Below are 23,201 nucleotides of genomic sequence, written 5' to 3'. Positions count from 1 at the left end.
GCGCCCCGGCTCCCGGCTCCGCACCGCCGCTGCGCTCCGCACCGCGCTCCGCACCGCGCTCCGCTGCCGGCTCCTGCCCGCGCATGCGCCGCTGCAGCGCCGTCGCAGCCGGAGAGCGTGAGCGCCGCCCCGCCTCTTCCCGCTCCGGCGGCCAATGGGAGCCGGGGCGGGGCGGTGTGGCATGGCTGCTCCGTGCCGCGGCCCTCAGTAGCCGCAGCCGCCCGGCCCGCCGCCGCCTTGCCGCCATGGGCACCGTGCACGCACGGGTAAGCGCCGCGCCGCCGGGCAGCGGGCAAAGGCCCGCCCGAGGGCGCTTCGGGCGCCGCGCCTGGCCCTCGCCCCTGCTCTAGGCCTCTCCCGAAGGTCGCTGCGGGGAGCAGTCGGCGACCTTCACAGCAAGCACGGGGAGGGGGCCGAGGGCCGGCCGTGCTCCTCGGGCGGGTAAAGCGCGGTGCACCCACGGTGGGACCGAGATCAGTGTCGGGCCGTTGTGCGGTGCCGTGCCCCGCCTTGCTTGCCGGGCTCCGCGCACGCCCGGTTGGAGGCAGGTTCAGGCAGCCGGGCCCGTCTCGACGCAGGCTTGCTTGGGGCTTCGCCGGTAGGCGCCAGGGTCGGCGCCTGGGCCGGGCTCGGCTGCCGCTTCCCTGCTGCAGCGAGGAGCGCTACTTTCCTCTCACGGACCTTTGCTTCCTTTATGGTGGCAGCCGAGGTTGACCTTGCCGTAAGAGCCAGGCTGAGTAAAGGAAGGCGGTGCAAAAGCAGCCGCCCAGAGCGGAGAGAAAGCGGGCACGGTGAGAAACGGAGCGTTCAGGTTTGCGCTGCCCCGGTGCGCAGCGGCGCTGCCGAAAGGTGTGCCCCACAGGGCTGGAGCACCTGAAGTCCTCCTGAAAAGACGCTTCGAGAAGAAACGTAAAGGTTGAGGTGTTTATTCTGGGGCCTTTTAGCTTAGAGAGGAGGAGACTGAGAGGTGACCTCACTAGCGGTTATAAATACGTGAGGGGTGAGTGCCAGGAGGATGGAGCCAACCTCCTTGTGATGCCCAGTGACAGGACATGGGGCAGTGGGTGGAAGTTGCATAGGAGGTTCCATGTGAACCTGAGGAAGAGGTTTTTTCCCTGGGAGGGTGACAGCGCTAGAACAGGCTGCCCAGGGAGGCTGTGGAGTCTCCCTCTTTGGAGATAGGCAAGACCTGTCCGGACGTGCTCCAGCGGGATCTGCTCTGGGGGATCCTGCTGTGGTGGGGGGGCTGGGCCAGATGATCTTTCGAGGTCCCTTCCAGCCCCTGGCGTTCTGTGATTCTATGATTACGACTGGATAACAGATTACAATGGTGACAGGCAAAAGCTGTGTCCTAACCATCAGAAAATAATTTCCAAGGGTATGGCTGCATGGGATCTGGAATACTTTGGAAAGGCCATGAATTCTCCACGCTTCGAGCACAGATTAGGGAAGCATCTCTCAGGATATCCTAGGTGGTCAGTCTGCTCTCAGGCAGTCTGATGGAAAAGTGCAAGGGCCATGTGAGACAAAGCTTAGGACAGAGTTAAACTGTAAGAGTATCTGCGTGGTGCTGAGAGGTCAGCGCTGCTGTGCACTGTGAGGCAGAGGAATCGCAGAGCAAATGTTAGGTCCATCTGGTGCGGTACTATCTGAGGGTTGATTTAAAGTGCCTTCTCCTTAAAGCACCCATGGGAAGCCTGCACAGGGGTCCATAAAACTGTGGTGTAGATAATTCAGGTATGATTAATGAGCGACTGACTTAGTGGGAGGGCTAAGAATGGTCTGAGTGATTTCACAAGAGCCTAGGTAGGACACCTCTGTTGTGTGAGCCTGTTGAAAACCAGCAGGCTTTTACATAGCATTTAGCCTGAGGAACAGCTGCAGGGGGCTTGTAAGGCTCCAGAGTATCTAATTACTGTGGCTATTTTAATTTCTGTTTCTTCTTTATTCTCTTCTTGGCTTTTGTGTCTCTCTGTAATAGAAACTCACAATGTTGTGTGGATGCAAAGCATTTCATGCTTGCTTGAAAATTACTGGGAGTGAAAGAAGAAGATTCTATAGTTGTTTAAGGTGATTCTGATCTCTGACAGCAATTTGCTATTCCAGCAAAACAGCTGTCCTTAAATAATGCAGCAAATGCTGTATTAGTGTCTTAAGACTAAAAGTAGATTTACTGAGTTATCCAATCTTGACCTCAGCTTTTGTGGGTAACCCTTTATTCACTCAAGCATGAATCTGTTCTCCTCTGATAAAATAGTATTTTAGGACTCTTTCAGGTATAGTAAATAAAGCAGTGCTGGGGTGGAAACCATTTTGATTCAAATGTTTTAACTCTGGTAGATAGGATCTCAAGTTCTCGAAGCATTGCTTGGAAGGTTACTTTAGAAAGAAATATTAAAATAGAGAAGCATATATGTCTGTGTAAAGCCAAGTGACACACTGAATACAACTTCTGTGTTTTTTCTCCTTTAAATTGCTCAACATTTACACTCCTCCCCAAATCAGGTATTGACACCCTGCTATTTTCTAGATGTATGTGTTGAAGAAGGTAGAATTCATATGTAACACAGGAAACATGACTTAAAAGGAAGGTTATTTTTTGAGAAAGCATTCAAGGTGAAAGTTATTTCCATTAAAGGATTCAGCAAGCAGATAACTAACAAACGTGCTCATAATTTCTCTCAGTTTAGCTCTCTCTTGCCTTTTTTCCCCTTAGGATCTGATGAGCAGAGTGCCAAGAGCTGTAGTTGATTTCCTTTGCAGAAGCCATAACTCTCAAATGCATGTCCATTTTTCTTCTATGGCTGCAGAGTTTGGAACCTCTTCCAATGGCTGGGCCAGACTTTGGTGCCTTGGGAGAGGAAGCTGAACTGGTTGAAGTTGAACCTGAGGCCAAGCAGGAAATCCTTGAAAACAAAGATGTAAGTAACTGAACTGCATCCTCATTTTTTCCTTAAGAGAAATGGCTTGTTGTTCTTGCTTGCTTCCTTTTCTGAAGGAAACTTTCTGAACTATGATTTGAGATGTGAAGGAGTTGCATTTAGTGCTATGAATTTAATCTGATGTTGTCTAGTTCCTGTTCTTTTTTACCCTGCCACAGTTGTTGTTACTGAAATTCAACTTTGAGCTAACAGACCTGTTTCTGGAGGCTGCTTTCTCTTCTTTTCTCATAAAAGATTGTTGCTTCTGCAGCACAGCTTAAGGACAGTTGCTTAGTTTGCTTCTAATCTCTTAGAGTGCTTTATTAGCCAGATTAGGGTAAAGTGTCACCAAGTGAATTCTATTACTGAGGGAAATACTAACTTCAGCAGAGTATGGTAGCTTTTCTTCTTCTTTGGTACATAAGACCACATCTGTCGTGGCCCATGGTGTATTGAGCCGTGCTGTCGGGGTGAGATACCATACATTATGTTATCTGTTAGTAAAGTTTTCCTTTCTCTTATGCTATTCAGAGTCATCCTGACCAGAAAGCTGATGACAACATTTTTATTTGGTTCATTATATGTTTATTCTGCTAAGTTCTTTTCCAAGCAACTTGCAGTAATGCCAGGTTGCTCTTGTTCCACTGTTTTGTTGTATAGGAATATGTGAAGCATTTACAGCTGTGGGGTTTTGAAGCATAGCTCTAAAATTGCAATACACTGGACAAGCAAGGGAGATCGGGGAAGTAAGGGAAATATCATCACAGTGTTCCATTTGTGCCAGCTAATCTGGAGTGTGTTGTGATTTTTCCAGTTAAAAATTATCTCAGGTCACTCTATAATAAGATGTAAATTATCTGAATGATACAAAGAAAATACAGAACATCGTGGTGCTGGGGGTCTCAGTATGCATTTTAACACACACTGCTCCAGTAGTAGTGGCTTTTCAGACACCACTGGAGAAGTTTAAAAGGCACAGATGTGATCCTGCAGAACGTGGTTTAGCCCCAGACTTGGTAGAGTTAGGTAACAGTTGGACTCAATCATCTTAAAGGTTGTTCCCAACCAAGTCTCCCAACTCTCTGAATGTTAATGGAGTTTAAATATTTATGGCTTTCTTTGCTTTTTCTTTTAACTCTTTGCTTATGTGTAGCTGATACAAGAAAAAGGTGAACACAAGTAACCACTTCTTTTGTCTTATGCATCCTAATACCTCAGTGTGATTTCTGCAGTCATTTATTTGTCCATGCAGCAGTTAAAACTCTTCTACTATAGCAAATATTGGCTTTGGTGTTAGAGTTCTTTTTTTCCTTCAGTTTTTATGTTGCAGTAACAACTTCCCAGGATTTTAGATAATGTAGTTTAGTAGTAACTAGCCTTGGAATTTTCAGGGGTTTTCCACTTGAACAGTAGTATTGGATACCCATTACTAGATGCGAATTCAGTGTTTGTGTTTAAACATCTATCCTGCTTAGGTGGTGGTTCAGCATGTGCACTTTGATGGACTTGGGAGGACCAAAGATGACATTATCATGTATGAAATTGCTGATGTCTTCAAGGCTAAAAATCTCATTGATGTGAGTACTGCAAGTACCAGACCTACTGTTTAAAATGTCAGGTTACAGTTTTCTCTCTTTTTTCCTGCTTTGGGCTGCACCCTTCAGAAATGGGGCAGCTTTTCAAGTTCTGTGATGATTCTCATCTTCTGATACAGAAGCCAAATTTAACATGAAATATTGGCAGATATTATATTTTTTGATGTTCAAAGATGTTGTGATGTGGCAGACTATTCCCAGATTTCTTTTTTTTGGCCTCAGTCTTCCCATTTAACAATTACTAACTGTGTTTTAATTACTCTGCCCTGGTGAGACATCACCTGGAGTACTGCATCCAGTTCAGGAGTGGAGATGCCATGAGGATGCTCAGAGGGCTGGAGCAGCTCTCCTGTGAGGACAGACTGAAAGAGTTGGGGCTGTTCAGTCTGGAGAAGAGGAGGCTCCCAAGTGACCTCCTTGTGGCCTTCCAGTATCTGAAGGGGGCCTACAGAAAAGCTGGGGAGGGACTTTTTAGGCTATCAGGTAGTGACAGGACTAGGAGGAATGGAGCAAAGCTGGAGGTGGGGAGATTCAGCCTGGACATGAGAAGGAAGTTGTTGAGCATGAGAGTGGTGAGAGGCTGGAATGGGTTGCCCAGGGAAGTGGTTGAGGCCCCATCCCTGGAGATGTTTAAGGCCAGGCAGGATGAGGCTGTGGCCAGCCTGATCAGGGTTAGAAATAGATGATCCTTTTGGTCCCTTTCAATCCTGACTGATTCTGTGATTTGCTTAAGATAAAGTGTTTGATCTCTGCCCATTATAAGCATTGCCTGTCTCCACAGTGGATCAAAGTGTGAGTTTGGCTGTATATCCTTGCACTTTTAGGTTACAATACTTGTGAAGTATGGCTGGCAATTAGACCTGTAAATTAGTTTGAATTTAAGCAGGTTTAAGGTGTTTGGGTTTTTTGCCAAAAGCATGAGCCCTGTAAACAGCTAAATAAGATTTAACTACTGAAACCTATTTGAATAATTGGTTTGAGTATTGCAAGAATTAGGAGGGTAGAAACTGAACTGGATTTATATCTGTACACATTGAAGTGGTCTGTTTTGAAGGTGCAGATATGTGTCTTTATGTACAAAATCCCTGAATATTTTATGCTTTAACCTTTAACTGCTTTATCCCAGTTATGTTTTGGTAAACAGACTCAAATGGACTAGATGAGCTTCAGAGGGCCCTTTCAACTATGATTTTATGGCTGAGCTACTTCTCTCATTCTGTAGGTGATGAGGAAGTCACATGAAGCTCGTGAAAATTTGCTTCGCCTGGGAATCTTTAGACAGGTAGACGTTCTGATTGACACCTGTCAGGGTATGTATTGCCTCATCAACCCTCACCTGTTTTCTCAGACACACAGAGACATGTGCATACTTACCATGTCTATTTCCTTGTGAAATAGGTTGGACGTTTTTTGTCTTTTGTGTAGCTTTATATGTTTTAGATGTGCTTGGAGCTGTGGTGTATATATACAAATGTAAGTGTCTGTGCTCATTAGTGGGTCCAGAGAAGGGCAGCAAAGCAGATAAAGGGTCTGGAGAGCTGGTTTTGTGAGGAGCAGCTGAGAGGACTGGCTTTTATTCAGTCTGGAAAAAAAGATGCCAAGGAGAGGCCTCCTTGCTCTCTACAACTCCCTGAAAGGGGCTTGAAGTGAGTTGGGGTTGCTCTCCCTACTAACAAGCAATTGCCTATGTTACACCAGGGTGGGTTTAGATTTGCTATTAGAAGAAACTTCTTGACTGAAAAGATTCTCAAACACTGGATCAGGCTCCCCAGTGAGGTTGGTTGAATCCCTGTGCCTGGAGGTGTTTGAGAGAGCGAGATTGTGGTGCTAAAGGATGTGGTTTAGCACCAGACTTGGTGGTAGGATAATGATTGAACTTGATATTGAAGAGCTTTTCCAACTGAAATGATTCATAATTCTGTGGTTCTTATGAAGAAGGTGTATTTGCATATGTCCTTATATAAATAGTATATATATAAATGCTACTTAGACACTTGTAAAAAGAGTAAATTTCCACTGCCAAAATAATTGCAGTATACATCTCTTAATCCAAAGTTTCAGAAGGACAGTTGAGGAAAAGCTTAAAAATGCATCCTGTATCTCCATGTATTACACATTACATGACATTATATCACGGAAACTTGGTGCTTAAGAAAAGACTTGTAACTGTATCACTGCTTCCGATTAAAAATTGCCTTATGTTATCTATGGGCCAGATGAATGCCTGCAGGTTTCACAGTAAGGCTCACTTGGTGTTCCTGAGCTGGCAGTTGCTTTTCAAACTTGTTGGTGTCCTCAGCAGAGAAATGTTGTTACTGAGAGGGAAGTGCAATGCAGTCCCACAGGTGATGGATTGGGGCTCTCATTTCCTTCAGGCAGAATTAGGTACCTTTGACAGCTATGTTTTGGGAGAGCTGCTGTAGCTGGAGTCCTGAGGGAACTGGTAGTGTTCAGCAGTTACCCATTGAGAGCTCTGCCTTAGTGATGGTGGTGTTCTTGCCATGACTGAACCACTTCAATTTCTGTTTGTTCTAATGTAAGCCTTTGTGTACAGCTTTGTTTTTAGTGAGCAGGTAACAAGCAAATGTTACAATGCCTTCATTTTTGTGTTGATGATGAAAGCCCTACTATGGTTGAACCACACTCTGCACTCTTACCCAAATGATGTCTCTTTCTCAAGCCATTTTTATGTGTGGTCTGGACTTTGATGCTAATTAAAACCAACCAGTTTTCACATAATTCAAATCATCTTCTGTTTGTGGGGATTTTATATAGGCCTTGAGAGATAACATGCATTTATTTGTGTAGGAGATGATGCCCTTCCAAATGGTTTAGATGTAACCTTTGAGGTAACAGAATTGAGAAGACTAACTGGAAGCTATAATACTATGGTTGGCAACAATGAAGGCAGTATGGTATGCATTATTTAAAGCAATTATTGTTCTGATATTCTTCTTCCTTTCATGTTTCAAACCTAGCAAAGAATTTGTTGATCCCAAATTATTCTCTTGATCCAGCTTTACTAAGGCTTTGCAAGACCTTTTGTCTCTAAAGAGTCTTTGTATTAGTCAGGCTTTCATCCAGCAAAAGCCTGTTTTGAGCCAGAGAGGTATGCTGTAGCTTCTAACTCAGTATGTTCTTCTTAAGTATTAAAATGAACATAAATTATTTCTTGGTAATATTTAAGACACTATGTTCTAGGGATATTAGTAAGCAGTCTGGCATTTAATTTCTATGAGATGTATTTAAAGTGTTTTCTTCTCAATCAAAATGCTTTATATTTGTTGGAGAATCTGTTCTTGATTTTCCACTGTTTTAGCACAGTTGTTCTGTGCTGTAAAATGTAAGGTTTTCCAGAACCAAGCTGTGGAATCAGATTAAAATATTTACCCCTTGACACCAAAAGTAGCAGCTGTGCTGTCCTTCTTTGTTAAAAGAAGTGCTGGTGTAAGTAAATTGTGTTCAGGTGCTTGTTCCTGCACCTGTTCTGCTTTCTCATGTGCACAGTGCAGCTGTGTCTGGGGCTGGTGGATAATCCAGATCAAGGGATTCATCCTTTTCTACTTAGGGATATTTTTAACCTGTATAAGATACTGCATGACTCAGGTGATGGCGTTTTGCAAGTGCAGGGAGAAGAGGAGCTCAGTGGGTTGAGAGCTGCATGTGCAGCTCTGCTGCTGAGAGCAGTGTCCAGGGTGTTGTGGCTTGAATGAAATCCATAGAGAATCTACTTGCTGGTCATAGTGCCTCTGAAAGCTGCTTAGGTTTCTCTTTTTGTACCTTTCTATTTGGTTTGAATTTGCTACAGAGAAGTAAACCACTTGAATACTATAGAAGTATGTACACACTGATATTGGCAGCAGAAACTGTTTCTATAGTGTTGGATAGATTTGATGTTTATTCTAATCCTTTAAACTCATCTGAGCTAATATTTCATGCTAATAGCCTTTACTGATTAGGTGGATAATTGCTCAGCAGCTGACAGCACAAAGTTGCAGTGACTAACATGCTTCCAACAGGTGTTAGCCAAAGGCAATCAGGATTTGGTAGCTTTTTAACATTATTTTAAAATAGAACACACACCAGCAGAGAAACCCTGGTGGTGGCTGTGCTTGAAGGAAACCTGCTTCATCCCTTCTGCCAAAGGGCCAAGAGCTACCAAAGGGAGACAAGAAATTTGTGTCTAAGCTGGCAGAAGTGTTTAACTAGCTTCTGGAGAATTGTGACAGTTTGTTGTACTGCCACCAGCACTGGCTGTGAAAGTGTCTTCCTACTCAAAACTAATACAGGGAGGTGGCTCTGGATTGATCATTTTCCCTAGCCTTATTGCAGTGGTTTTGATGACTGCTGCCTGGCAGGTAGTTTCCTGATGATCAGCTGCAAAGCATGCAGCTGCTTCCTGCTGCTTATTGTGCCAAAGACTTATTCCCCTGGAATTTCAGACTGACTGGGAAACTTGGCTTGAAATAATAGCAATACTGATGATACAGTGAGAATGCAGATTTAGTCTGCAGCTACTGGACAGCAATAAAAGTTGAATGATTAACTCTAATTTGTGCTATTGTGATGGCCTTCGCTGCTAGTACAAAGAGATTGCCCTTAAAATCACATCCAGTTACAGCTGTTTTTCATGTCTTTGTTTCTCATTCTCATGGTAGTTATGCTTGTCTTCAGCATGTGATTAAGATGCAAGGCAGCAAACTGTATAAAATACTAAGTTGTTGTTTGTTGTTTTGGGTTTTTTAACTACTGTCTGTAGGTACTTGGGCTTAAGTTCCCAAATCTCTTTGGGCGTGCAGAAAAGGTAACCTTCCAGTTTTCCTACGGAACAAAGGAGACTTCATACGGCCTGTCATTCTTCAAACCACAGCCTGGAAAGTTTGAAAGAAAGTAGGAGCTGCCTTTTGGAGTACTGCTTTGTGGTAGTTTAAGGCTTAGTGGAAAACACCAGTAAGCGAAATTGGGACTTTCCTGAAAGCTCAGTGCAGAATCTAACTAAATTAGATCACTGGTTGTAAAGGAACAGTTATGCTAAAGTCTGTGTGATGCATTGGTTTGCTAATGGTTCATGTATTGGCATTTTGTACCTATTTCCTTCTCCTGGCTTCCGGGCACAGGCTCTGTTTGCTGTTCCTTTGCTCCTCTCTGACTCCCACACTGAATCCTAACCTCAACTGACCAGATTACACCTGAGATCTTGTTGGTTTTCTATCTGGGGAGAGAGAAGGTGGCCTTGGCCCCTTCTGAGCTTTTTCTTTGTCCAGGGTGGGTAAGATTTGGTTTCTGTATTACTTCCAAATTGTATGTAATTGTAAATACATGTAAATATATTGTGTATATATGCTTGTAAATTTAGTTTTGCTGTGAAATACAGCTTTGTCTTACTTCTGCTCAGTCTGAGCTGGTCTGGTAAATTTTAATTTGGGGGGTGGGATTTCCTATCTTAATTTAATGAAGCAATATGAAACAATCAGATCTTCCTCTGAGAGTTACTTTTATTTCTTTGATGGTCTGTTAATGTAGGAGGGCTGGTTTCTTACATTTGGTGTGATTATATATAATAACATATGTAATTATATATAATTAAATAGTTTAATTATATGTATTGAAATAGTTTCCCTGCAAACCTACCAGTAATGCTGTGTTTCAGTTTTTCAGTTAACCTCTATAAAGTAACTGGGCAGTTTCCTTGGAGCTCTCTTCGTGAGACTGATAGAGGAATTTCCACAGAATTTAATGTAAGTGGAGCCCAAGCTTCATTTCTACTTCATACAGGTCACATCTGGCTTTTGCAAACATTTGGTTCACTTGTTTTGGTTGAAACACTTGTGTTCAAGGCTAACTTGTCCTCATTTGGAAGGAGTCAGCAGTTTTCAAACAGAGAGAAATACCTCCTAGTCTTTGTGTTAGAATTCAGTCGTCTTTTGGCCACATGAACATACTCATCTGGTGTTTTTCCCAATGTGTAATGTTTTAATGTATCATTTCAGAGAAGCAACTGATTGACTGCTCACTGTATGAGCTCACTGCAAGATACTTTTTCATTTGGGTTGGATTAAGCAGTGTGCTCCTGTTTGAAGAAACATTCTTGTCTGTAGCGGCATTAGCGTTACACAGAACTGAAAAAGGGTTTCTCTCTGATCTCAGAAGTTTGGAAATCAGAAGCACAGACTCGTGTATAAGTGAAGTGTAGAGAGCAGGATTTCTCAGGGAAATGTTTATTTTGGTTTTTTAGTTGTTTTTTTTCATGTCTTAATTCTTTCTTTGCAGTTTCCCATCTGGAAGACCAATCACACGCTGAAGTGGGAAGGTGTGTGGCGAGAGCTTGGCTGCCTTGCTAGAACAGCATCCTTCTCTGTTCGAGAAGAAAGTGGACACTCTCTTAAATCTTCTCTCTCTGTAAGCCTTTTTCCTCATAATTTTTAAGGCACATTATTTAAAGTCACTTAATACTTCTGAATGATAGTTTCTGCCTTAGTATGAGCTTTTTGTTTTGCTAGCTAATGAGATTTACTTCAGACCTCTTTCACTGTTTGTCATTCACACAGTCATCCAGGAGGGCCAACGAGAACACATTCTCCTAGCTGACTGGTGCATTTTCACTGTCACTTGGGCTACCTTGTTCTTTCTGCAGAGCCTCCCTCTGCCACCTCTTTTTGCAGAACTGTTTTGCAGTGAAGACAGGATCAGCAGATTTCTCATCCTGCAGTCACTGTGCCCTTTCTGATATTTTTTCCCATACCAGTTTTCCATCACTTTTGAGGCCATGAGCTACCCAGAACTGGAGGACAGAAGCGATCATTATTCCTTTTGTAGAGTAAGAATGAAGAGACAGCACACTGATTGGAAGTTTAAAGGGAGATTCTGTTTACTAGTGCATATATGTAAGAGGCAGTCAGGTAGAACGAATACATCCTCAAGCTAAGCCAAATCTATTGGACTAAATCCATCTAGAATCTTCCACCCCTTCCATCCTCAGCAAGCCTGAGAATAGGCCAGAACTGCGCTCTCTAGTTTAGGCCTACAAAGCCTCGGCAGGCTGCATGAGGCACCTCAAAATTCCCTGCCAGCTCAAAGCCATCTCCCACACACAGACCATGAGGTAAGGAGGGACACGCTCTGCCCACAGAGGGAAGTGAAGGAGGGAGAGGCAGGGAGAAGAGAGCAGTATCAGCCAGGCACTGCCTTATAAGCTGTGATACCGGAAAGCAGAATAGAATAACAGTGTTACAGTATCCTGGGACAGCCAAGTCCGTCCCCTGGGATGGGACTTTGACTCTGTGGTCTTCTTAAGGAAACCTGGGACACCTCAAACTAGCAGCCCATCTTTAACTTCTAGATTACAAATTGTAGGTTACTGTCACAAAATTGGTGATTTCTTGTGTGTACCATGGCCAAAAAGGGGGGTGGTGTGTATTTGATGTGGCTTTCATGGAGATACATGACTCTCAGATCCACAGAGCTTTGGCCAGCGCTCTGCCTGTCTTTCACTGCATACAGAGCTTTTTGGGGGGAAATAGAAGTGTCCTCCCTGTGCTGTTCAGCAGATGGCAGAACCTAACAGTAACTGTTTGATGCTTTTCAGCATGCTATGGTTATTGATTCCCGGAACTCTTCCATTTTGCCGAGACGAGGTGCTTTGCTGAAAATCAATCAGGTAGTGTTCAATCATCTTGTACTGTTACTGGATTTCATCTCTCAGAGTGTTTGACTAAGGCTTTATTTATCTAATTAGTAATTTTTCATTCTTGTTTGTATACCAAAGATCAAAAAGCAGAGCCATTTTATCTCACTATGAGCTTGAAATATTAGTGAGCTGAGTTACATTATCCCTGACACTATTCACCCTTTACAGTAGATATTGGGCCTTGTTTGCTAAATCTAATGTAAGCCTGCCAGGCTGTGGTCTTGTTGCTAACTTAAGAAGTTTGTAAGTCTTACAATAAAAAATAGGGTAGGTAAAAATTGCCAAGAGCATACAGATGCATCATTTTGGTACAGAAAATGGCTTGCACTCCTGTTGCTTACAGAGCTTAGAGAAAAGCTGGCTTTCTGCTATAGGGGTTAATGCTTCAGAAGCATTCTGTTCTGCAGTGCTTTGGGATGTCATTGTGTTGTAGTTTTTAAAGATAGCTGACAGAAATTAAACTCTCAAATGAAATTGGAGCAAAAATACAGAATTATATTTGGAGAAAGAAATACAGAGACAGACATTATAAAGCAATTACCGCATCCCTGGCAAACCCCTTTGAATTTTCCCCCATCCCAAAAACTAAATCTAATACACCCCAGTGCCTCTGCCACCCAAAGAGGCTTAAACAAGCCTCTGGAGGCCTACTGCTTCAATGTTCTTCCCAATAAAGTGGCTCCTGCCACACACACAGGGCAGGAGGAGGAGGAAAGGAGAACGAACTGACCTTGTTGTGAGTTTATAAGGAGATAGCAGAATCATTATGGGATTGAATAACTATCTTCTAGTCCCCAGAAAATTTTTAACCCTGTAGCCTCAACCACATTGGAACTAGAAGTGCCAGTGTGCCTGTAAGCAGCATTGAACTATTCTGTTTCTGAGTGAAAAGGTGGTTATAATTCAGAGTTATTTTCAGCTAGCACTGGTGTTATGCAAGGGGCTGTCTGGTTCTTCAGCCTCACTTTAGCACAAAGTAAATCTTCTCAGGTCTAGGTAAATACAACAAGAGATGTGATTTTTAGCTGCTGAGTTTAGCAGCTCCATTCTATTTTGCCATCACTTACCAAAAGGCTTAGGAAGCCATAGCTTGGCTTAATACATGGAAGAGAAAAATGCAGTTCATTGTTCTGATGGTCATGCATGGCTTTTGCATTGGTTTCAAATTCAGTTGTCTCTTCATACCAGCTTATCCTTACCTCTTCTACTGAAACACTGCTCCTGCAGACATGACAAACTTTTTAGAAGGAAGAAGCTTGTAATATCCATTACAACTTGGATAAATTTCTGTCTTGGCAGGAGTTGGCTGGCTATACAGGTGGAGATGTGAGCTTTCTGAAGGAGGATTTTGAATTTCAGTTGAATAAGCAGCTGCTCTGGGATTCGGTAAGGATTTTGAAAGGCTTCATTCATTGATCTGAGATAACAAATGAGGTTATTCAATCTGTGTCTTGAGATTTAGTTTTTCCAACTTTGAAAAAGGTTATGGAAGTGAAAGATGGGAGGGTGTAGATACCTTGATTTGGTTTTATGAACATGAAACACTCTTTATTTTTAACCCAGTCTTCTTGCCATGTGCAGTCACCTGAAGTGGGCATTTTGGGAAGAGCTACTTGTTTGAAAGTTAACCACATGAACTGTTTTCCTTTCAGAAGCAGTGTTGGGCATGTAGAATCATAGAATCAACCAGGTTGGAAGAGACCTCTAAGCTCATCCAGTCCAACCTAGCACCCAGCCCGAGCCAGTCAACTAGACCATGGCACTAAGTGCCTCATCCAGGCTTTTCTTGAACACCTCCAGGGATGGTGACTCCACCACCTCCCTGGGCAGCCCATTCCAGTGCCAATCACTCTGTGAAGAACTTCCTCCCAACATCCAGCACATGTCTGTTCTTTGCCATCTTTCTTAAGAGTGATTTTTTTTTTTCTCCAGAAACTTACTGCAGTCTTGATTCTGTCTCTTCCACATGGCTATGAATATTCTGACTAATCTAGGTTTAGTTTTCATTTGTCATTGTAAATTATGACCATATGACTGCTAATTTTGATATCACAGCATGTAATTCTATGTACAGTTATTGGGAAAGAATGAGATGACTGCAGGCTTAGCACTGTGGTGAGACAACTGCAAGGTTTTTTGCATAGTGAGCAATCTAAGTTCCAGTAAGAAAGACACAGGTTACCATGAGAGGTTTGTCTGAGATCCCTGTCTGCCCAGGCCATAGGCAGAAGACATCACAGATTTTATGGTGTGGTGCCTACATTAGTACATAAGTTTGGAGTCCCTGTGTGGTTTTGAAACCAATTCCTGTATCATCATCATCACTTAAAAGTTCTGGTTTGGTTGGCAGAGCAGTTCTTGTGTATACCAACTAGGCTGCTCCAGAGGAAACAACACTGGATAACTACAATCCAAAGTCATGTTTAATGCACTTCAGCTTCTTGGCAGAACACAGAGGTACTAAGATTGAGGCAGTTTTAACAGCATAGACCTAGTATTAAGTGGAAATAGTTTTTCTACTTAGTGAAATAAGAATTTCAATATCACAGAATGTCAGGGGCTGGAAGGTACCTTGAAAGCTCATCCAGTCCCACCCCCCTGCCAGAGCAGGGTCAGCTATACCAGATCACACAGGAACATGTCCAGGTAGGTCTTGAATATCTCCAGAGAGAGAGACTCCACAACGTCCCTGGGCAGCCTGTTCCAGGGTTCTGCCACCCTCACAGGGAAAAAATATATTCTAGAAATAATCTGTCTATCTTTAGGAAGAAATTCTTTACCATATGGAGATGTGCAGTAAGTTCTTGTGTCTTAGCTGAGTGGAGGATTGGTCTTGTAGCTGTATGGGGAATTAAACAACAACTTCACTGCCATGATTTACAAACTTGCATCCAAATATACTAAAAAAAATTAAAATCACCTAACCAAACCAAGGAAAGGATTGAGATCTTTGTCTCTTGATAGCCTTTTAAGAAGTACTAGGCTAATGGAGAAATTTTAGGATACTGAAGAGTATTACACCAACAGTACAACTGAAAAACTCAAAGCTACTTCTGTAGATACTCCTGAAATGATGCTGTAAGGATCTGTGTGCCTGCTGCTTCATGCTTGTTACTTGGAGGTGACTCAGTGCAATGAAGCTCTTGGATTAGAGCAGTGAGGTTAACACAGAAGGGCTTTTTAAGGCTGTTATAACCATTTTTATTATCATATTTGCACCTTGCATGTGGAAGAAGAGACACTGCCTGATGAGTACACCTCACATTGTTGCTGACTTTCAGCTGAGAAAGGCAGTGTGCTCTCCTATGAAGTAATTTAATGGCTTTATGGCTATGCAAAGAGGACTTGGCTCTTTCCCATGGCTGCTTGTATGCCCCTAATGTGAGTGAAAGTGAAGTGGATCTCATCACATGGTGTACATCATTTTATGTCGCCTAGCGTTGATGAATGTAGCCTTGTGTACAACTGGCTTTTGCGTATGCAGTGTGTTGTGCAGCCACAAGAGGGCACTGCCTGATGAGGGAACATCTGATAATGGCAGGGGAGGCTTTTGGGGACTCCCAGTGCAGAACGTAGCAAGAGTGTGCTGTAAAATTAGAGACATTATTCATCTCACTGTCTGGATGTAATACTTATACTATGTACACAGGCAGCAAACAAATGATTACAGGTGTTCATTCCAGTGATTTGGCTGCTAAGAGTTACTGTGTAGGTAAGCAGCAGAGCTGTATGTGTGTTTGAGGTCCACACAGTGGATTGCAGAAGGTGGTTTCATTTAATGATAAGGCTAACTTACAGACAAATAATAATTGTACCAGTTTTAGCAAAATTAAGTCATGTGTATTCATAAACAGCTTCTCTTTTTCTCTCCAAAGGTTTTCTCAGCATCACTTTGGGGTGGAATACTGGTACCTATTGGAGACAAGCCATCCAGTATAGCTGACAGGCAAGGTTCTTCTATATGATTCTTGGTTGTTTCTTTCAATCAACACAGATAATATATAAAGAAAACTCCTGCATTAGAAGTGAGTTCTGGTTTTGAGGAGAACAGTGTGTTTCTAGTTAGCTTTAGCTGCATCAGTAGTCAGAGCCACACTTTCTGGTTGTGAGCTTTGTGTTGGAGTAGTATAAATTGAGAATTTGTTGTGTAGTAGCTCTCCCAGCCAAAATGTGTGGTTGCAGAGTGGCATTTACCATCTGCACAATGTTCTGTAAGGTTTAGGTAACACTGTAGGTGCTTGTAGAATCATAGAATCAGCCAGGTTGAAGGAGACCTCCAAGATCATCCAGTCCAACCTAGCACCCAGCCCTATCCAGTCAACCAGACCATGGCAAGAAGTGCCTCATCCAGTCTTTTCCTGAACACCTCCAGGGACGGTGACTCCACCACCTCCCTGGGCAGCCCATTCCAATGCCAGTCACTCTCTCTAGGAAGAACTTCCTCCTAACATCCAGCTTATACTTCCCCTGGCACAACTTGAGACTGTGTCCCCTTGTTCTGCTGCTGGTTGTCTGGGAGAAGAGACCAACCCCACCTGGCTACAACCTCCCTTCAGGTAGTTGTAGACAGCAATGAGGTCCCCACTGAGCCTCCTCTTTTCCAGGCTAAACAACCCCAGCTCCCACAGCCTCTCCTCATAGGGTTTGTGTTCAGGCCTTTCACCAGCTTCATCACCCTTCTCTGGACATGTTCCAGCACCTCAACATCTCTCTTGAGTTGAGGGAAGCAAAACCATGTTGTAACCAGGTTGACTTTTTAGACAACTTTACCCTCTAACACTTGTGTTTTCAAGATCACAAGCAGAAACCATTTAGACTTAGATTTATTTACTATAAAAAATAAATGTCAACTTCAAATTACAACAAACCCAGTCAGATAGTATTCTGATTCTTCAGTGCTGGAGATCCTTCTATTTTGATCTCTCTAAGTGTTTTTTTGTGGGGTTTATTACTTCCATCTATTCCTTTTGGCCAAATACATCAAGATTCAGATGTAGATGTCATTTCTTGTACTACCTTAAATGCACTTTACTAAATCTGTTACAAAGCTACCTGTAACTCTGAAAACCATTGTTGCAAGCATGTCTAGATGATCTTTTGAACAGAGATATTTCAAAAGCATTGAATTAAATTTGCCTGCCTTCACTAGGTTTTACCTTGGAGGACCAACAAGTGTGCGTGGATTCAGTATGTACAGCATTGGGCCCCAGAGCGAAGGTATGAAGCTTTCAAATCTCATTCCTCTGACAATACTTAGAGTCTTAGAGGGTAACAGAGTCAGATTTTGTCCTTAAGCCCTATATAGCTTAAAAATAATTGCACTCATTCTGCATTTTGAACCAGAGAAAACTTGGGTCTTTGATCTTTTTGTGTTAGTTCACAGTGAAATAAAGCCCAGCAGTGCTTAGTTAAGCCTTAAGCTCATTTTGTAAACCAAGCCTATGTTCAGACTTGCATACCTCCTGTATGTCACTTCAAAGCAACCTACCTTCCAGCTGAAAAAGTGCCCAGTAGCTGGTACCACATAGCAACAGTCACATTAAATCTGTTTGAGACAGCTTATCTTCAGTTAGCTTCAGGGGAAGGTAATCTGCTCAACCAAGGTGCTTTGAAAACCAGGCGCTTCCTCAGTTCCAGTCTTCGCTCTGCTGCTGACTTGCCATTACCAACAGATTGGGGATGTTTGAATGCTAATTGTTCAGTTGTAGCAGTTTCCCGTTTTTAAAAGGAAGGCAATTATTTCAGAGACATTGAGAAGATAGTTTCTGAACCACAAGTAGCTGCTTGCCTCGGGCTGTTGTGGTGAGGGAATGGAGTGAACTAAGGGCACGTCCTTTGGAAGGTGTAAAGAACTGTGTAAGTGCTACAGCTAGTGAGGCTGCAGAGTGCTAGAGGCAAGTGGATAGAGTTGTAACAGGTAGAAGTGCAGCGTAAGCTAACTTGAGGATGTGTTCTTGTACCTTAAACAACTGGTTCTTTTAATATATGCCACGGGAAATGCTTTATTCCAACATTTTACCTCCATAGGTGATTACCTGGGAGGAGAAGCCTACTGGGCTGGTGGCTTGCATCTCTACACCCCTCTCCCTTTCCGGCCAGGCCAGGGAGGGTTTGGAGACCTTTTCCGAACGCATTTCTTCCTTAATGCTGGCAACCTCTGCAATCTTAACTATGGTAAGACTTGTTAGAAGTGCATACAGCAAAACCTCTGCTTCTCTCCATGTATGAAAGCGAGAAGGAGAGTTGTTCTGTGTCTTTACTCAGAAGCAGTTCGTTTACTGCCTGTGTTTTGGTTTCTGGCAAAAAGCTGCTGCTATGACCATGTGTGTTTGACAGACTGGCAGCAATTCTTCTAGCACAACTTCAGGAAAAAGAGCTAAGTGAATTGGTCTGGGAGTTAACCTCTGTTATCTTACACCATTCTGAAGGGAGATTGGAAGATGGTCTTTTAGTGGGATTCTGATGTTTACTGAGATGAACTGAGTGAAGAATTAGTGGCATTACAGTGTGGATGAAGCTGTGCTAGCTGACCTGACTGGTGTGGGGTTTTTTTCCTTTCATTCCAAACTTCTTTCAAGGTATATTTCAGTGCACTTGTGTATGACTTTCCAGTATCATTTCAATCAGATCTGGGACTGTGGTAGTTTGAAGCAAGCTGGAATGTTTTGGTAACAGAACTAGATAATGGGCAGTGAAATGAAAAACAATTGATGTCAACTTCTCTCACAGTTACGCTGAGAACTCTGGGAAGAAGAAAGACTTTTTCTCCATTTTGTTTCTCACTCTTGCTTTTGCCTTAGACCTGGTCACATCTCATTAACCCTGCTCCTACTAACCTTGCTCCCTAACCTCTTGGCTGCACCTCTTTTCTTCCTGAGAACTGGGGTAAGGTTGAGAGGGCTGGGGGGAGGTGTTGGGGTGGTTTGAGAGCCCCTCCTGGGGACTCAGGTTTCTGGGAGGGGAGTTGTGCTTTTGTATTGTTTATCCTTTGTATATTTCTGTATATAATTGTATATAACTGTATATATTGTAAATAGCTGCTTGTAAATTCTGCTAGCTGTAAATAAATTGCTTCATCTATATTCCCAGGGTCCGTCTGAGTTAGCTGGGGCAAATACAAAGTGTGGGAGGGGCGGGGTAACCCCCAAACCATCACATTTGGCATTTCAGTTTGGGGCTGGATGACCCTCATGAGAGCAGTAGATAAAGCAGACTCTCGATTGATTGTAACATTATTGACAAAAACTCTTGTAATATCACTAGTAATATTCTCAGTGACACTAAAACCAGCATAACCAAGAATAAAATCACCCCAGCTCCAGAACATGTTTGAAAGCTTAGCTTTAGCCTTATTATAAGCCAGATCAATGAAATAAGCAACAATCTGAGCTTTTATCCAATTAAATGCCAAGTAAACAAAACCAGACCAGAGCAATGCACCAACCAAATACAATAGCTGCTTGATTAGCTTCATCTTAATTCCCAGAGCTAATTTCCACTCACTGAAATATCTAGCCCCACGTTGGGCGCCAAATAAAAAATGTGATGGTTTGGGGGTTACCCCGCCCCTCCCACACTTTGTATTTGCCCCAGCTAACTCAGACGGACCCTGGGAATATAGATGAAGCAATTTATTTACAGCTAGCAGAATTTACAAGCAGCTATTTACAATATATACAGTTATATACAATTATATACAGAAATATACAAAGGATAAACAATACAAAAGCACAACTCCCCTCCCAGAAACCTGAGTCCCCAGGAGGGGCTCTCAAACCACCCCAACACCTCCCCCCAGCCCTCTCAACCTTACCCCAGTTCTCAGGAAGAAAAGAGGTGCAGCCAAGAGGTTAGGGAGCAAGGTTAGTAGGAGCAGGGTTAATGAGATGTGACCAGGTCTAAGGCAAAAGCAAGAGTGAGAAACAAAATGGAGAAAAAGTCTTTCTTCTTCCCAGAGTTCTCAGCGTAACTGTGAGAGAAGTTGACATCAATTGTTTTTCATTTCACTGCCCATTATCTAGTTCTGTTACCAAAACATTCCAGCTTGCTTCAAACTACCACAGGGACATACTGATACTTGATGTTTGATACAGCATATGTTCAGGTAGCTTCAGGGGAAGGTAATCTGATCAACAGGTAGTCTGGGCTGAGCGTTGAGAGGGAGGGGACAAACTCTTTTCAGTTGTGTCCTGTAACAGGACAGGGGCAATGAGTATAAAGTGCAGCATGGAAGGTTCCATCTCAACGTGAGGAAGAGCTTCTTTACTGCTCACAGAGCACTGGAACAGGTTCTCTAGAGACTTTCAAGACCTCTCTGGATGCATTCCTGTGCAATCTGAGCTAGAATCTATGGTCCTGCTCTGGCAGGGGGTTGGACTTGATGATCTATGGAGCTCCCTTCCAACCTCTAACATCCTGTGACCTTGTGATGTCTGCCTCACTTGGTGAAAGAGAAGAGTCCTCCTTACAGGAGTGAGACATTTATGCATAATTGGAAAGTAGATTAATCAACTGTAGCTTGTAGAGACCCACTAAAGATACTTAAGTCTTTAGTACCCATTGCCAGATTCGTGCAAGTAGGTATCTTAGAGTGAGAAATGAGGATTGGCCAGAAATGCATCCAAAAGTATTCTGCTTTGGGTCCAAGCTACTTGGCATTTATGGGAGTTGTGGGCAGTAAATCAATTATGAATCTACAGGATGTGCTCCTAAGTAGTCTGTATTCTAGCTCTGAAAGTCCAGTTAGCCTCTGACCACCCTAACAGTCTGCTTTGAGTCTTCACCTCCTGCTCTCTTGCTTTCAGGCGATGGTCCCAGAGCTCACCTGCAGAAACTGGCAGAGTGTATCCGATGGTCTTACGGTACCGGAATAGTGCTCCGACTTGGAAACATTGCCAGACTAGAGCTCAACTACTGTTTTCCCCTGGGAGTACAGTCTGGTGACAGGTTTGTCTTTAACACTCATTTCTTCAGCAGTAACTGATTTTAAAGATTCTCTCTTGTTTTGCCTTTGTACTGGCACAGAATCAACAAAACGGCAGAGATTTTTCAGCACTTGTTGCTCTCCCTTCAGCTTGCTTTATTTGTGCTGGTTTTGCAGTAGTTCTTAGCTTAAGAATTTCTTTCTAAAGTTTCAAAGTTCATTGAACTCGAAATCAGTTGTGGAAATGTGTGAATAGCTGTGTAGCAGGTTTAATTTCTGTGGGGAAAATGATCCTTCAAACAGCTTGCAGGGTTTTGCTTACGTCTGCCAAAACCAAGTGATTGGATTAATACTGAGTTCAGTGTCTTTGCTTGAAATATGAAGACAAGTTTATAGACAGAGGGACAAAAATTAATTTGTTAGCAACCAATTATCTTACATCAAGCAAATAGTAGAGTACACAATAAAGCTTCAGGGAATGTGTTCTTGCCTGTGAGTATTGTGTGAGATGCTCTGTATTTTGCAGAGGAGCTGGACTGTATTTCTCCTTGTCATTTATGACACATGAATGAATAATAGCAATTTGAAAGTGATGGACTTTATTTTGCAGATGAGAAATACTCCTCTGGCTGACAGGCTGGCAAGAAAACCCCCATTGTCAGCTTAAATATTAATTGTAACTTTCTAAAGACTGGAAACCTTGGGAATGTGGAGCTAGGGAGAATTTATTTTACCAGTAGCTTATACATCACTTACATTGTTTGCTTCTTTCTTTTCAGGATATGTGATGGTGTTCAGTTTGGAGCAGGAATAAGGTTTCTATGATTCACAAACGTTTTACATCAATATATGACATTGTGCTCTGTATTTGAAATCAAGGCTATAAAATAGCTTGAGGTGGTCTAACTTTTTTCCCTTGAACTACATCTGAGTGATTTACCTCTCAGATTCCACCGAAAACTACATTAAAGAGTTGTTCTCTAAAGGTTTATTGTACTCTGATTCTTGTTGGAGATGGAGGATTGTTTGTAGGATTTGAGTTACTCTTTTAGTTATTATTTGTTTCATAAAGTATTAGTCATTTGTGTCAAAAACTGGATTTTGGATACAATTCATATGATTATCACAGGATGTTAGGGGTTGGAAGGGACCTCTAGATAAGTCCAACCCCCCAGATTATAGTTCTCATTGACCTGCACAGCCTTCACTCTTCCAACCACAAGTCTCACAGACAACCAAGTGTGAGTATGACTGGAGTGGCAATTAAAGGACAACATGTTTTTCTCTGTCATCAACTTCTATGAGCTTTAGCACTGGTACCTGTTGCTGTAATACCATAACAAAGTCTGTTTATGTTGATAACTCACTTCCTAAGATCCAAAGGCTGGAATCTGCTCTGCCTTGTTTTGCCAAGCTCCATTAGACTAAAAATCTTTCTCTTCTTAAAAAATTGCAGCAACAGCTTCATTGATGTTCAAAACAGGAAACTGTGGCTGACAGAAGTCAGGTTTATTTCAAATTCCAAAATTTAATACAAAAAGCTTTTTTCAGTGTGTGTGTAGCTACCAGATGCTGTAGCAAATGCATCTTCAACAAAGGCTTTTTCATGTTCTTGCCTTGTTATGAGATAAAACTTGACACTATGTTAAGAATGTCAACAACTGTTACTAGTTTTTCACCAGCACTATCTGCATTTTGACATTAAAAAACAAAATAATGGGAATGTTTACATACCAAAATGCTGTTAGGATTTTCTCCTGGGAGTTCAAAGTTTTATTTTGAACATTTTGGTAAATTAGATGTATCCTGTTGCCTTAAGAACTTCTGTTGTGCACAGTACAGGCTGCTCTAGTTTAGCCTGGAGAAGAGGAGGCTCGGAGTGACCTCATTGCTGTCTACAACCACCTGAAGGGAGGTTGTAGCCAGGTGGGGTTGGTCTCTTCTCCCAGACAACCAGCAACAGAACAAGGGGACACAGTCTCAAGTTGTGCCGGGGGAAGTCTAGGCTGGATGTTAGGAGGAAGTTGTTGGCAGAGAGAGTGATTGGCATTGGAATGGGCTGCCCAGGGAGGTGG

The 23,201-nt window shown here is 42.7% G+C and overlaps 1 protein-coding gene across 1 annotated transcript; it reads left to right on the top strand.

Annotated features, from left to right (window-relative positions):
- Window positions 1-141: 141 nt before the first annotated feature.
- SAMM50 (SAMM50 sorting and assembly machinery component) lies at window positions 142-22,111 on the top strand. The gene is made up of 15 exons (XM_064166048.1): window positions 142-266; window positions 2,811-2,921; window positions 4,397-4,498; window positions 5,739-5,826; window positions 7,325-7,431; window positions 9,276-9,406; window positions 10,167-10,254; window positions 10,787-10,915; window positions 12,102-12,173; window positions 13,503-13,589; window positions 16,079-16,149; window positions 17,353-17,420; window positions 18,231-18,377; window positions 21,008-21,149; window positions 21,906-22,111. Exons 1-15 carry the CDS (start codon window positions 246-248, stop codon window positions 21,949-21,951), a joined length of 1,410 nt encoding a protein of 469 aa, XP_064022118.1. The 5' UTR covers window positions 142-245; the 3' UTR covers window positions 21,952-22,111.
- Window positions 22,112-23,201: the final 1,090 nt, after the last annotated feature.

Source organism: Pogoniulus pusillus, chromosome 27 (assembly GCF_015220805.1).
Source record: "Pogoniulus pusillus isolate bPogPus1 chromosome 27, bPogPus1.pri, whole genome shotgun sequence".
Lineage (NCBI taxonomy): Eukaryota > Metazoa > Chordata > Aves > Piciformes > Lybiidae > Pogoniulus > Pogoniulus pusillus.
Note: the sequence above shows the minus strand (reverse complement) of the source record. Positions and strands in the feature narration are given on the sequence as shown.